The 14,840-nt window shown below is 37.8% G+C and overlaps 1 protein-coding gene across 2 annotated transcripts in view; it reads right to left on the reverse strand.

Moving 5' to 3' along the window:
* The window catches only part of LOC136858236 (lysine-specific histone demethylase 1A-like), a 440,612-nt gene that overhangs the window by 314,675 nt on the left and 111,097 nt on the right, over window positions 1-14,840 (reverse strand). For both annotated transcript variants that reach the window (XM_068228515.1, XM_068228514.1), the window contains exons 10-11: window positions 12,350-12,423; window positions 12,125-12,273 (exon numbers count right to left, since the gene is read on the reverse strand). In XM_068228515.1, the coding sequence (XP_068084616.1) occupies window positions 12,125-12,273; window positions 12,350-12,423 (223 nt within the window). The remainder of the gene's footprint in view (window positions 1-12,124; window positions 12,274-12,349; window positions 12,424-14,840) is intronic.

The following is a 14,840-nucleotide window of genomic DNA, read 5'->3' on the forward strand; positions in this document are numbered from 1 at the left end:
TCGTAAGGAGAATATCCCTGGCTGGAGTTCAGAGAGTGAGGAATTACTATGAGAATATGAAGAACATCCTAATTCCGACAATGCAGCTGGTCTCCTTCAATCCTTTGATGAGGGTCAACGAAGGATCTGGTATGAAACAGTGGAATCCCTAGATTACACCCATTCCAGCAGAAAGGCCTGGTCTATAATTAGGAAATTGGATTCTTCAAACCCTGCAACTAAGAGATCAAAAACAGCCATCAATCTGAATGATTTTGCTAATCATCTAATATCAGTTTCCAAAAACAGACAAGCGAACCATAAAGGATATCAAATTAAAGTTGAACATCAAGAAAAGAGCAGCACCACAGTCTTCTGGATTCTCTACTCCATTCAAAGAAGGGGAAATTAAAGCTGCAATAAAAAGTATGAAACTTGGAAAAGCTGCAGGATTTGATGGAATTTATCCTGAATTTTTGGTTCACTAATATTCTACAATATTCTACAAACTGGAAACATCCCACCTCTGATGAAGAAAACAAAGATAATAGCCATACTGAAACCAAATAAAGATCCATCTAAAGTGGAAAGCTACCATCCAATAGCACTTCTAAGTGTTACATATAAACTCCTTGAGCGACTGATCTACAATAGAATTTATGAAACAATCAACAGCTACATTCCTATAGAGCAAGCAGGATTTAGACCCTGAAGAAGTTGTAATGATCAAGTACTGTCTCTCACCACATATATCAAAAATGGATATGAGAGGAAATCAGTAAGCGTGGCTGCCTTTTTGGATCTATCAGCTGCCTATGATACTGTCTGGCGAGAAGGACTCCTTCTAAAATTTTTGAGTGTGATCCCATGTCGTAAACTTACGGCCTTACTTAGCAATATGCTTAGTAATAGGTACATCCAGATCTGCGCTGATAATGACAGAAGTGGAGTGTTTAAATTAAATGATGATTTGCCTCAAGGATCAGTCCTCGCCCCCCTTCTTTTCAGTCTGTACATATACAACTTCCCAGACATATCATCAAGAAAATTCATTTATGCTGATGACATTTGTTTGGTGACTCAGTGCTCCAACTTTTATGATGCTGAAACTACTTTAGCCACTGATCTGGAAGCCTTGGATGCATACTTCAAGAAATGGTGCCTTCACCTAAATCCTCAAAAAACAGTTATATCTACATTCCACTTACGCAACAGACAATCTAATTACAAACCAACAATAAAATTCTGAGGTCAAGTGTTGCCGTTCTGCAGTACAACAAAATACTTGGGAATAACACTTGATAGAACTTTGAATTTCAAGCAACATCTCTCAAATGTAGCTGCTAAAGTAAAAGCTAGGAATAATATTCTTCAGAATCTTGCTGGTACATTACGGGGAGCCAATACTCATGTTCTATGATCAACAGCATTAGCCTTATCATATTCTGTTGCTGAATACTGCTGCCCCTCTTGGATCAATAGTGTTCATACAAAGAAGATCGATGTACAATTCAATCAGGCAATGCGCATAATCACAGGTTGCATTCGGAGCACGAACATACTATGGCTTCCTGTTCTCAGCAATATTCCACCTCCAGCGCTAAGACGATCAGATGCTCTCCTAAAGGTTTGGAAGAACGTTCAGCAGAACCCCCAACTACCCATCCATCAAGATATTACGCACATTGAACATCAACGACTGAAATCAAGGAAACCACCCTGGCGTACAGCCATGGATCTTGAAAGAACCTCTTTTCATGTTAACAGTTCATGGAAAGCCCAGTGGGATCAGTCTTCAGTAGTGGACAAACATCTAGTTGAGAATCCTTCTAAACGTGTACAAGGATTTAATCTTCCAAGACGACAGTGGAGAATCATCAATTGGATAAGAACTGGACAAGGCAGATGTGGTTATCTGTTGTGCAAATGGGGTTGGACTAGCTCTGTAGATTGTGATTGTGGTGTCTCTTCTCAGTTGCCCCACCACACTGTTGCTGACTGCCCAATTCGAGCTTTCATACGAACGCTAATGGACATTCACCGCACATCGGATGAAACAGTTGATTGGGTCAAAATGCTAGACCTAGAGTTTTAGTATTGTACGGACTTGTGACTACGCACATTTATCCTGAAACTATATACATGTGTGTACATAGATTCATCATACGATAAATAAATAAATAATGGTTCTCAATCTCCTTTCTACGATCTTCTCTAGAATTTTTAACCCATGAGATAGCAGTGTTATTCCTCTATAGTTGGTGGGTTTCTGTCTGCTGCCTTTCTTAACCAGGGGAATTATAACGCCCTTGCTCCAATCTGCAGGTATTTTGTTGTCTGTCCATATGGTATTTAGTACTCTGTGCACCCACTGTATACCCTGGAAGCCCGCTGCCTTTATCATGTCTGCATTCACTTCATCTGCACCTGAAGATTTTCCTTTAGGCATAGATTTTAAAGTTGTCTCAGTTTCTGTCCTGGTGATGAGAGGTTCCTCATTGTAGGCTTGGATTTCCAGTTCTGTATTTTGTTCTTGAACTGGTCTGTTCAGTAGGTGGTCGAAATGGTTCTTCAGGACTTCTCTCATGTCGCTTACTGTCCTAACCAGATTTCCATTTTCATCTTCAAGTGCCTTTATGGTATTCATTGGTTTCCTTTTACCTCTGATAACACTATACAGTAGTTTATTATTGCCTCTGCTGTCTTCCTCCAGTTTCTGAGTGAATATATTCCATGCCTTGGTCTCTTCTTCTGTAACCATTCTTTTAACATTCAGTTTCTTGTTTTGGTATGATTGTTCAAGGTTTCTGATCTAATAAAATCAGGTTTAATTTTCTCCCAATCCCTTTCTTTCCACAAGAGATTTCTTTTCCTGATTGCTGCTCTCACTCTTTCATTCCATCTTGTTTTCATACTTGTCTTTCCACAAACTTCAGTTGCCTCCTTAACCAATGTGCCCCTTAGTCTGGTCCATTCTGCCTCTCCATTTTTCCTTATTAACCCTCTCAGACCTGAAAAAAAAACCTGGCAGTGTGAATTTTTGTTTGTATGTCAAAAACTGACTAAAATACTCTTAAATACATATATTTTAAGTTTATTCTACAAAATAAAAAACATCTGAAAAAAAGCACCCACACAATTGTGCATGTCAGGACTAAATTCACTACTTACAAAAAAGAAAAATTACCTCAATGCATGTGAATATACATATGTACATGATCAAATGTTCTATTTTACAGTGGGAAATAATTTAAAACAATTAAATCTTTGTTCAAACACAAGGAAACATTACATTTCTACACTGAGGACGAGTTTTGCTTTTACTGCCCTTTTGGCAGCAGCACCTTGTCGTCAGACCTGAAAGAAAACTGGAGGTGTGAATTTTTGTTTGTACGTCAAAAACTAAATGCTCTCAAATACATGCTTTTACAGTTTATTTCACAAAATAAGAACTATCAGCTGAAAAACATAACCTACACAATTGTGCGTGTCAGAACTTAATTCACTACTTACAAAAAATAAAAATATTAAAAAAATCAACTCAGCACATACGAATATACACATGTACATGATCAAATGTTCTATTTTACAGTATGCGACGATTTTAAACAATTAAAACCTTATACATTACATTTCTCACGTAGAGTACGAGTTCTTCTTTCACAGTCCTTTTGGTGGTAGCACCCAGCACTCCCGCATGCATTGCCTGTAGGAAAACCTAGCCCGCACAATTGTGCGTATCAACATTCAAAACCTCATGGTAATACGTACAATGTTGTAAGTTCACAATTTACGTTTGCTAAACAATTTACACACTTCATTTATTATATTCTGATATTCAGTAAACCTTCTAGAATAATATGAATGCAATAAATACATACTTACTTTAGGCATTACTGCTTCCCGCCACCTTGCCGATGAACTGTATTTTTAAAACTATTCTTCCTGCCCCCCTGGTGGTCAAGTACTAAATATAAAGAGCTGAAGTACATGCTACGTGTCCCGCACAAGCACTGCAGTCCGGTCTAGCACCAAGAAAACATCAAATAAGCTCAGATATAAATAAAATATGAACCCGCACAATTGTGCGTACACGGTCTGAAAGGGTTATATAAAAATAGTACATTAAAAGATGTGTAAAACACCTGACAACAAATATAAAAACATTTGCAGTGGGCCCCCATAAAAGTATCAGCACATTATTGCAGATCTCATACTTTCTAAAACAAATGTCAGCTGAAGCCTTATATTTTGAACCAGTGGGTAAAACATGGTTTTCTGGTCACACTTTTCGACCATGAATTTGGAGGTTAAACTCGGCCAGGTGCGAGAAGACGCTGACTTTCATCTTGAATGCGACAACACCTCAAATGACTCAAGTCGAAACTCGAAGGTGCGAGTTTCAACATACGTGCCACAGTTGAAAGATGCAGATGCCTGTCCACTTCCTAGATTTTGTCTTCATTAATAAGCTATTTTTCAGTATCTATAACGGGAGTGCCACAACACAAACACAAACACAAATCGGTTTACTGGGTTATTCAGCAATATCAATGAAAACCAGATAGCAAAACAAAACTTTCCTGAGGCTAATGGCTTGCTTCCCAAAGCTATAATTTATTCTCTAAATTTCCGGAATTCAAGGCTATTTCCTGTTTTTGCAGGACTTTCCCCGACCTGGCTCCTGTGGCGAGGGCTTTAATCTGTCATTGGTAATAAATTTCACATTATTCCGTATTAAAGAGCAATATAATGTAAAACAAAAGTTAAAGGTTTCCACCAATTCAATACTATTTATTGTAACCTTAAAAAAGTTACATATATTTGATGAAATTAGTTTCGGACTTGCTAGAGACCATCATCAGTCAAAATCAACAAAAGTTAAGGCAAGACATGAATTATAGATAAAATTTATGAAGCAAGCATGTGTTGTTGATATTCAGTGCAAGACAAGTAAAGATTTGGATGTTAAACACTCATCACGATCATACGTCTAATCTGTATTGGAAATCACGTTCCCTTCACAAGGGATGACACAGCACAATTTCATGGCTGGGAAATTTGTGATTGTACTGAGCGGTAATAATGAAAATTTGTGGTGCAATAAGTGAGGTATATTTAAATAGATTTAATATGACATGAATCGGAAATATGAACATACGGCGTGCTAAGAGAGAAATCATCTTAATGACAACCGCACTACAAGGTTTCACTGTATTTTCTCACATCTGGTTACATTTAGGAAAAGCTATTTCCGAGTAATTTATAGCAAAAAGGTTATCATTACTCTATTGGTGCTTGAAATATGTTTTCTTGATACAAATGAGGTTAAGTTAGGTTAGGTGAATCCAGTGGTGGCTGGCGGTATCTGAAGATGGGTGTTGCGCCAACATTTTCAGTGTCACATTTTTATAGCTTAGAGAAATAACAAGAAACTCTATTAACGTTAAGTAATGAACTACATTTCTACTAAAACTGCAATATATCTGGCAATTACAACCCAGGAAATAAGAGGCTAATTATATACTGTAACTACAGTTACAGTCCGCCTCTGTGGTGTAGTGGTTAGCGTGATTGGCTGCCACCCCAGGAGGCCAGGGTTCGATTCCCGGCTCTGCTACGATCAGCCTCGGGGGGTCAACTGAGTAGAGGTGGGTTTGATTCCCATCTCACCCATCCTGGAAGTGGTTTTCCGTGGTTTCCCACTTCTCCTCCAGGCAAATGCCGGGATGGTACCTAATCTAAAGGCCACAGCCGCGTCCTTCCCTCTTCCTTGTCTATTCCTTCCAATCTTCCCATCCCCCACCAAGGCACCTGTTCAGCATAGCAGGTGAGGCCGCCTGGGTGAAGTAGTGGTCATCTTACCCAGTTGTATCGCCTGACCCAATGTCTCACGCTCCAGCACACTGCCCTTGAGGCGGTAGAGGTGGGATCCCTCGCTGAGTCTGAGGAAAAAAAACTAACCCTGGAGGGTAAGCAGATTAAGAAAGAAAGAAAGAAAGAAAGAACTACAGTTACTCTTAACATGTTCGGTAGGCGATGCAGCGAGATCCGCGGCTACAAGTCGCTTGCTCGGTGGGGAACGCGGATATATCCGCCGACTCAAATTATACTTCTTTTCTCAGTTGCCTGCCTGCAGAGGTTTATTTCCTTTTCAGCAGCGTATTCTGGATGAGTCTGCCCTCTGATGTGAATTTTTCAACTACGTTCTCCCAATACCAATGTGTCATCTATGAGTTGCAACATAAAGAACGCAGCTGAGTCCGGGCAAGAACAACCTAAGGCCTAATAGCTCTGTGCTGAAGCTTTAGCTCATCGCCTAATCGTCCCTTGGATGTAATAATATTGCTGTAGAAGGGATTTCTAGAGATTATGACACTGAACAGACCTCTCTGATGACATTTTAGAACTGTGACCTGATTTATTATCCCCAGTCTTGAGTTCTTCCTTCACGACTGGAGTGTGTGTTTATCGCGAGTTACACAACATTTTATTATCGTACACATCCATAATACAGTCATATTTAGTGATTTCCGACCAAACTGCTGAGACCAGGGTTCTAGTCGATCCTTTTTCTTACATTTTTTTTCCGCTAAAATATCTATAACGAATGTTATGCACTGTTAGAGGAAGATGATTTATGGGTCATATAAACGAAATGTTGGTATTTAGTGGGGAGAATTGTGATATTAGTGAAGTAAGTTCTGCCGAAGGGGAATTCGTAAGTGACAGGAAATTACCTGGAATAAGTACTGCAGGCTCGAATCTACAGGGTTTGGGCGTAGCTGATGCGAATGTTCAGCAGTCGCAAAAGAGACAATACGTGTTCGATTCCAGTTCAAGTAGTGATCATGACAGTGCCAGTTGTGACAATAATATTGATTACAATCCAACCATTGCAAGTTCTTCGTCAACTTATGCTGAACATGGACAAAGAAATTCCCGCTTTGATCCAAATTTCCATCGTGATGTAAAGAGAGTGTTTTTAGGGAAAACAAAACTGAGCAAAATATTTTAACTTTTTTATGATGAGATATGCCAGAACATAGCTGAACAGACAAAAGATGCCGAGCAGGAAATCGCACATAAAACCCAGTTTAGTAAGATGAAAGGAAGGAATTGAGATCAAGACCGTGTCCGGACAAATAAGGACGAAATAAAGCTTCTTATGGCCATACTGTTGCCGCAGGGGATTGTACAGAAACCTAAATTAGGACACTATTTCTCGCAATCGCTTGTTTACTACACCTATTTTCTATGAGCTGATGACAACGGAAGAGATTTTTTTTCTCGCCAGATTGAGTGGCCTGGCCAGCCTTCTGACCCCAACTTGGCAGGTTCAATTCTGGCTCAGACCGGTGGTATTTGAAGGTGCTCAAATACGTCAGCCTCTTGTCAGTAATTTACTGGCATACAAAAGAACTCCTGTGGGACTAAATTCCGGCACCTCAGTGTCTCCGAAAACCGTAAAAGTAATTAGTGGGACGTGAAGCCAATAACATTATTACTATTGTTGTTATTATTATTTGGTCTACATTCCAAACTTATTAGCCTGATTGGTATGACTTAAGAATACTCAATCTAAAGTTAGATTCAGAAATGAGTTATCTAAATCATTTGCAATTACAACAGGCCTCCGCCAGGGAGATGGACTTTCGCCATTATTGTTCAATTGTGTATTGGAAAAGGTCATGCGAGAGTGGACTAAGGTATGTCCTCCAAAAGTCAAAATTGGAAAAAATATCAAACTAAATTGCTTGGCATTCGCGGATGATCTTGCGATACTGGCAAATGGTTTCGAAGAGGCTAAAGTTCAATTGGAAGAACTTGCAAATGTAGCGAAAAAAGTTTATTACAAATTTCGTATGATAAAAAAAAATAATGCCTACTTTCAGAACTTTAAATTCAGAGCTATTATTAAATAATAATAAACGAATTGAAATTGTAAGTACATTTAAATATTTGGGTGAAAATCTCACTTGGAATTGCAATGAAAAACCATCAATAGAGAGCAGAATATATAAACTGAAGCAGGCACAATGGATAACTTGGCCTACATACAAAAAGAAATGTCTTTCGATTAATGCTAAATTTAGGCATTATAACTCTGTTATTAAACCAGAAGCAACTTATGCTTGTGAAACATTATTTAAACTCAATACTAGATCAACAACAGAACGCTTACAACGAGTTGATCGAAGGATACTCAGGACGATCATAAACAAGAAACATCAGGTGGATGGACAGTGGAGATTGTTGCCGAATGAGGTTATCTATCGGGAAAGTGAGTCCATCACAGACACGATGAAAAAGAAGAATTGCCTTTTTTTGTCATATATTTTGACTAAGTGATAACAGAGTTTTAAAACAATTATTTAATTACTTTTGGAATAGTAAATCAAAAAAACAATTGGTTTAAAGAAGTCCAAAGTGATTTGGAGGAGTTGAATATTACCATGCAAACCATAGAAAACAGAAGCGAGAAAAGTATTTTGAAGAATAAATGCATCAGGCTTCCTCTGACCACTGTACACAGGAAATAATATGTTATAACGGATGCGGAGAGGGCAGCCAGGTCAACCAGACTCAAGACTTTTTGGGAGAAGAAAAGGAAGACAAATTTGTTGTAGTCTGATTTAAGTGCTCCAATGTGGGCGTAAACTCTGTAAATAAATAAATAATATTATTATTATTATTATTATTATTATTATTATTATTATTATTATTATTATTATTATTATTATTATTATTATTAAATAATGCACAACTTCCTCCCAAAATATACGAGATAAATCTAGTATTTGACCACCTGTTAGCAAAATTTTCGGAAGCTTATACCTCTGATGGCAAAATGTCACTGATAAGAACCTCTTGCTGTGGAAAGGGTGGCTAGGGTGGAAAGTTTACATAACAAGAAAACAATCGTGTTTCGGAATGGAATTATATAAATTATGCGAAGGCAAGACAGGTTATATAGCATGACCTGCTTCCGTGTGTATCATAATGAACAGCTGTAAAAGACATAACACTGTGAAGACTGTAAATACTGTAAATATTACCTGTATTGTAGAATAACATAGTCCGTTTATGTTACTTATGAATTGTAGGTAGGCTATATAAACTTGATCCCTTGAAAGCGTTAACCAACATAACAGAAAATTTCGTGAATATTATAATTTATTCCATTGTACACCTTTTAAGTACATGTAAACTTTGTAAATCTACAATTTACATATATAGAAACATTTATTTACAGGCAAAGATTGATAGTAAACTGCCTAAAATATTCAGGTGAAAGTTACTGTATAAACAAAAACCAGAGGTTTGCTGTTAGGAAGAAGCAATCTTGATTTCACAGCGTGAAAGCACTTAGTACGGTTTTGCATAAAGTATTGAAAAATTAAAATAATCAAATTTTTCAACAATTAAATACATTATATTCAAGTAAATATTTCTCTTTTGGCCCTTCAATAGTTCATTTTAGTCTAAAATTGTTTTTAATCAAGTAATTAAATATTTTCTTCAGTCAGGGATATCGCTCCCCACCTGAGAGTGAGCTAGTGTGTACCAAGCTCCCCACTTAAGGGGTTAATAATAATGTTATTGGCTTAACGTCCCACTAACGACTTGTTACTGTTTTCGGAGACGCCGAGGTGCTGGATATTTTTTACATACTGACGAACCTGCCACGATGGGGTCAGAAGGCCAGCGCCTTAACCGTCTGAGCCACTCAGCCTTGCACAGTTACTTTTGCCCCACTTGAACTGAAAATTTGCTGTCCTGTTTTTCATTGAAGCAAAATGTTGGTAATATTGTGGGTGGTCTGGTATGGCGTGGAAAAGAAATTACCCAGCAAGTGGCCATGCGGTTAGGGTCGCATAGCTGTGAGCTTGCATTCGGGGTATAGTGGGTTCGATCACCACTGTCGGAAGCTCTGAAGATGGTTTTCTGCGGTTTCCCATTTTTACACCAGGCAAATGCTGTGGCTGTTCCTTAATTCAAGCCACAGTCGCTTCCTTCCAACTCCTAGCCCTTTCCTATCCCATCGTTGCCGTAATACCTATCCGCAGCGGTGCAACGTAAATGAAATTTGTAAAAAAAAAAAAAAAAAGGGGAAGGAATTACCTTTGCGAGAGGAGAGAAATTAGGAATGAAGTAATCTCCGCAGAGTAGAGCAATCTAATGGGGACATTGGAACTGTTTCTCGATAGAGGACTTGCTAGTCTCGTGCAACTCCCTGAGACCGATACTGGCGAGCATGCTACCTGATGCTATGCAGGCTTAGGCTTGTCGCTGCTGAGTTTCATTGTGCCGCGCTGTCCACTAAGGAGCTGCTGTAGAAAAGCAAACCCCCTGAGTTTGATACGAAGCCAGCAGCGTTTGCTGGTCCGTTACGAACCATTAGTACAGCGAACGACCGAAGATGGTTGATTTTAACATGATTTCGAATACATGTCAGGTTTATTATATGAAAATCCATAGAAGAAAATACGACAAATGGAGTGCAAAATTATTAGGAGTTGTACAACTCTGCAACAATATCACACACCGCCCCTGGGTGACTCTGTTTGAATAAGAAAACTGAAACATTTGTCACAGAAGCCACTGGAGTGATACTACTAGAATTTTTCAGAATGAAATTGAACATACGCGTTCACGTCGTCTCGGAATTAGAAAAATAACTTACGAGTGAGCCATAGCATGGAAATCTGCGAAAACGCAAGTTTTGAAGAAACAGACTGCCATTACATACCGATTTTAATGTGTGTGGGTTTTATTCCCAACTTTTACAAAAAGTCTTATATAATGACAATTCGCTGTAGCGAGTCAATTTTTCGCCATTGTGAATAAAAAAATACAGGGGAGGAGGGAACGACAGGTAAGGGACTCTCCTACTCGGTTTCCATAACAATGTCTGCACGATGACATTACGTGAAACTTATCCGGATGGTCGTCTAGTGAAACAAATAGCTAATAATATAGCCTGAGTATACATGAAACATACCATTCCAAAACATTCCATACAGTTGGCCTGACCGCTTATATGTTATACGATTTCGTACAGTTACAATTTGTGAAGTTAAGTCTGAGAAGAGTTACAATAGCACAGTTCAATCATAATCAAATTCCTCTTTCCAATGATAGTGAACAGAAAATATTTCAAAACATTCCATAATTTTCAAAACTTTGTACAACATGTAACTTCTGCTTTAATCGTTTAAGGTCTACCACAATAATACAGGAATATTGGGCAGAAGTTTCTCTATTCATCATACACACATCAAGGGTCGAAAATTACATTCCAAAGTCTATATAAAACAAATTAAGAAATGCTCACATTTTCAAATCCTGCATAACTTTGTTGTTCACAAAGAGGAAAGGAGCAACCATTGTGGTACTGTCATCGGGAGAGAGAGAGAGCATGCACGCACACAAGCTTTCTAATGGTATCCTGCATGGGGTGTGTGTGTGTATGTGCGCGTGTATGTGTGTCAAAATTTATATTTAGACGGCAGATGGTCAAATCACTGATATGACAAAAAAATACCAACTTTCTGAAATTTGGGTTTCTCCCATGCTGTGTCATTATTTTGAGAGTGGGACAATTCTATTATACAAAAGTAAGGCATCAAGTGCTCACATCTTAATTACCTTAGTACAACTTTTGGTTTAGGAGTTATTAATTGCACACCAAAACGCATCTCAAAACTGTAATTTGACAAATCTGAATGTGAGCATGATTTCATTACGGTGAGGTTTGAATGTATGTAGCGTGATTTTATAGACAATGTTACGTTGATAAACCCATTCATCAAAAAGAAAAGATGCTACTTTAATATTACTTTTTGGAGTAAGTTGAGACAGTATTGAAGAATAAAATAAAGTACTAGGTGAGATAGGGAAAAGAAGTTCAATATTATACCTGAATAGTATGACATATGTGACAATGAAACTTAAAGAAAACAAATGGCCACCAGCAAATCGTAACTACACAACTAATCAACCATACTACTCTTCTGATAGTAAAAGCACAGGAAGGAAGAATGATATTTATTGGGATACTTCAACACACTAGTTCTTCTCCTAATTATCACGGCAAAATAGTCTAGCAGAATATGGAACAATTTGTTCATTAAGATCCTACCTGTTAGATGGCTTCCTGTAAACTCGAAGTCGTCATCTTGATCCCAGTGCTTCAGTGACAAGTTGGTGAGGGGTGTTGCATTGGCAAATTCCAAGTTGGCAAAATGCCAGTCAAGAATCTGGCGATCCCTTGACGACAGGTACACATCACTAAAATCAGGCCTAACAATTAAAATTTGGGCAATGAAAAATTATTAGATAAAAATTTAAATAACACATATCTAACCTTGGAGGAGAAGCTTCAAGTTCTTGCAACTTTTCTTCAATTTCTCTTTGCTGTTCCAACAACTGATCCCACTCCTGTAAAAATAAAACAGTAGAGATAATTTGTTGAAAATTATGCCAAGTACTCTAGAAGACTGAAAATAAGTTTTTATGTACACCATAATATAATTATTTTTATATAACTTTAAGTACAGTGAAAATTATATTATAACTATGACAGCTAAAACTGAGAATTACCAGAGTACAATTTACTTTAGCATGATTAAATTAATTAGAGTGACATGAGTATTACAGGACTTTGTTCTTTGAGAAAAATAAGTTCAGTTCTGTTACTGTCAATGCTTTCTAACTCGTAGTTCTTAGAAGAAGAGTTGCATTAGCTCCTGAAAGAAGGAATTCAGACTCTGTAAGCAAATCTTTCTTATGGTTAGTAATTTCAGTAATATTTTAGGTCATTCTGGACAGCTGTATAGAGTAATACACAGAAAGATACTGGGAGTGAAGAACGAAATAAAACTACAAGTCAAGTTTCTTTTAGGAAACTTTCTGACCTACATGGTTTGGAAACCATGCTACCTACATAGAATAATGTGACCTTTCAACATAAGGGACCAAACACAGCTGCCGGTAAACTGGCTTATTACGAGAAAACAAAGAAGAAAGAAGCAATATTGTAAAAGGAATACAGCAGTTACATCATGGTCTATTACAAGAAAACAAAGAGGAAAGGAGCAATATTGTAAAAGGAATACAGTAGTTACATCATGGTCATAGTTTGCATCTTTCGATTCTATTATGCAAGTGCAGGTTTAAATTTTATGAAACTTGGACAACATATTTCTTCAAGCAATGGATAAATTAATTAATGGACCGATGACCTTCAATGTTAGGCCCCTTAAAACAACAAGCAAACAAGCAAGAAAATTAATTAATGACATGCTGCATATTTTAATGTGTGAATTTTCTGGACTTATTATTCAGGACAGTAAACACCATGTATAAAGGCTAAAAATGACTCCTGTTGTGTACATCACAGCCAGAAGGGAAAGTTGACGCTATGTTTGATATACTATGAAAAGGGTCAAGAGTCCTTCCTAAATTTAAAAATCTGAAATGTATAAAATAACATTCCTTGTGGAAGTTAGAGATTAAATTAGAAGAAGAATGATAACTAGTGTAGTACTCATGATTCAATCGTCTGCAACACCTGTATACAACAATGTAAAGGTGTACATTGTTGTTTAGGCAACAGAAGCCCATAAAAAAGAGCCAAAACCCAGCTTCTCCATTCATAGTTCCCATACTCTGTTCACACTCTGTCTGAGTCACTTGGTTTTTCTTATTTCTACAGTTCGCATGATGGCATCGTACTTAGAAGGATCGGTGCAACACCGCTATTACGATCCAGTTACCTGACAATTCCTGCGAACTATAGCATATAGTGAAAATGTTCTTTCGAAGACCGTTAGATATCTCTACAACTCTGGAACACAGCACAGTCATCATAAGAACGCTCCAAGTACAAGCTATTGTCATGTCGAGTTCAACTCAACATCGAAATGCAATAATACCAATGTAGTTGGTCCGTTGGACATTATAAATTTTCGAGTTAATTCATTCCTGGTTGCCAGCGTTTCGCCCCAGTGTGCTCACAGTTGGTACATAGCACACCCACCAAGATTCATGGCTAGTGCATACCGTGGAGGCCACTGCATAGGCTACTTAGAGCCAACGGCAGTGCCAATGCACTATGAGTCTCATTTGTCTCATTTTGGAACGCAAGTCAACATAGGAGTGCAAAATGTTTAAAGCCTTCATGATGTGGAAAGGAGTAACAAAATTACAGGAAAGGTATATCTTCTATGCTTAACCAAGTGATATACGGGAAGATTTATAACTTTTTTTTTTTTTTTTTGCTAGGGGCTTTACGTCGCACCGACACAGATAGGTCTTATGGCGACGAGGGATTTATAACTAGCACGCTCAACCACCTGATGAATATGATAGAGATTTCTCATGATATCCGAGGCATAGTTTTACATGCGTCATTACACTGATTTATTTATTGGTACAATTGAGCGTGAGGGTCACCTAAATTAAAGATAATAAGTAATATGAGAGAAAAGAACGTTCATCATGGTAATGCAATTTTACAATGAGATTATGGTAGGTCAATGTCAGCTAGAACAACACATTTGGAATGCAGATCTTCGAATATATATAATTTAAGTGTGGTATGCTAACCTCTAGCGTCCTTATGTATCACATATGACACACTCGGTTGTTAATCTTTTTCTCCGTAATGGTGCTCGCTATTGATAGAACACCAGGTGTATCATGTGGAGCAAGGCATGCGCAGCGAGATATCCATGGTTTGAAGTTGCTTTGTTAAACACAGAGGTGGCGGGAAGTCTCTAACTACAGTCTTAGAAGAGGTGTTCATCATGGCATAATTACACTGGATTTCATTTCCATTTTTGTTATCTTCACTA

The sequence above is a fragment of the Anabrus simplex genome, chromosome 1 (assembly GCF_040414725.1).
Source record: "Anabrus simplex isolate iqAnaSimp1 chromosome 1, ASM4041472v1, whole genome shotgun sequence".
In the NCBI taxonomy this organism is placed as follows: Eukaryota; Metazoa; Arthropoda; class Insecta; order Orthoptera; family Tettigoniidae; genus Anabrus; species Anabrus simplex.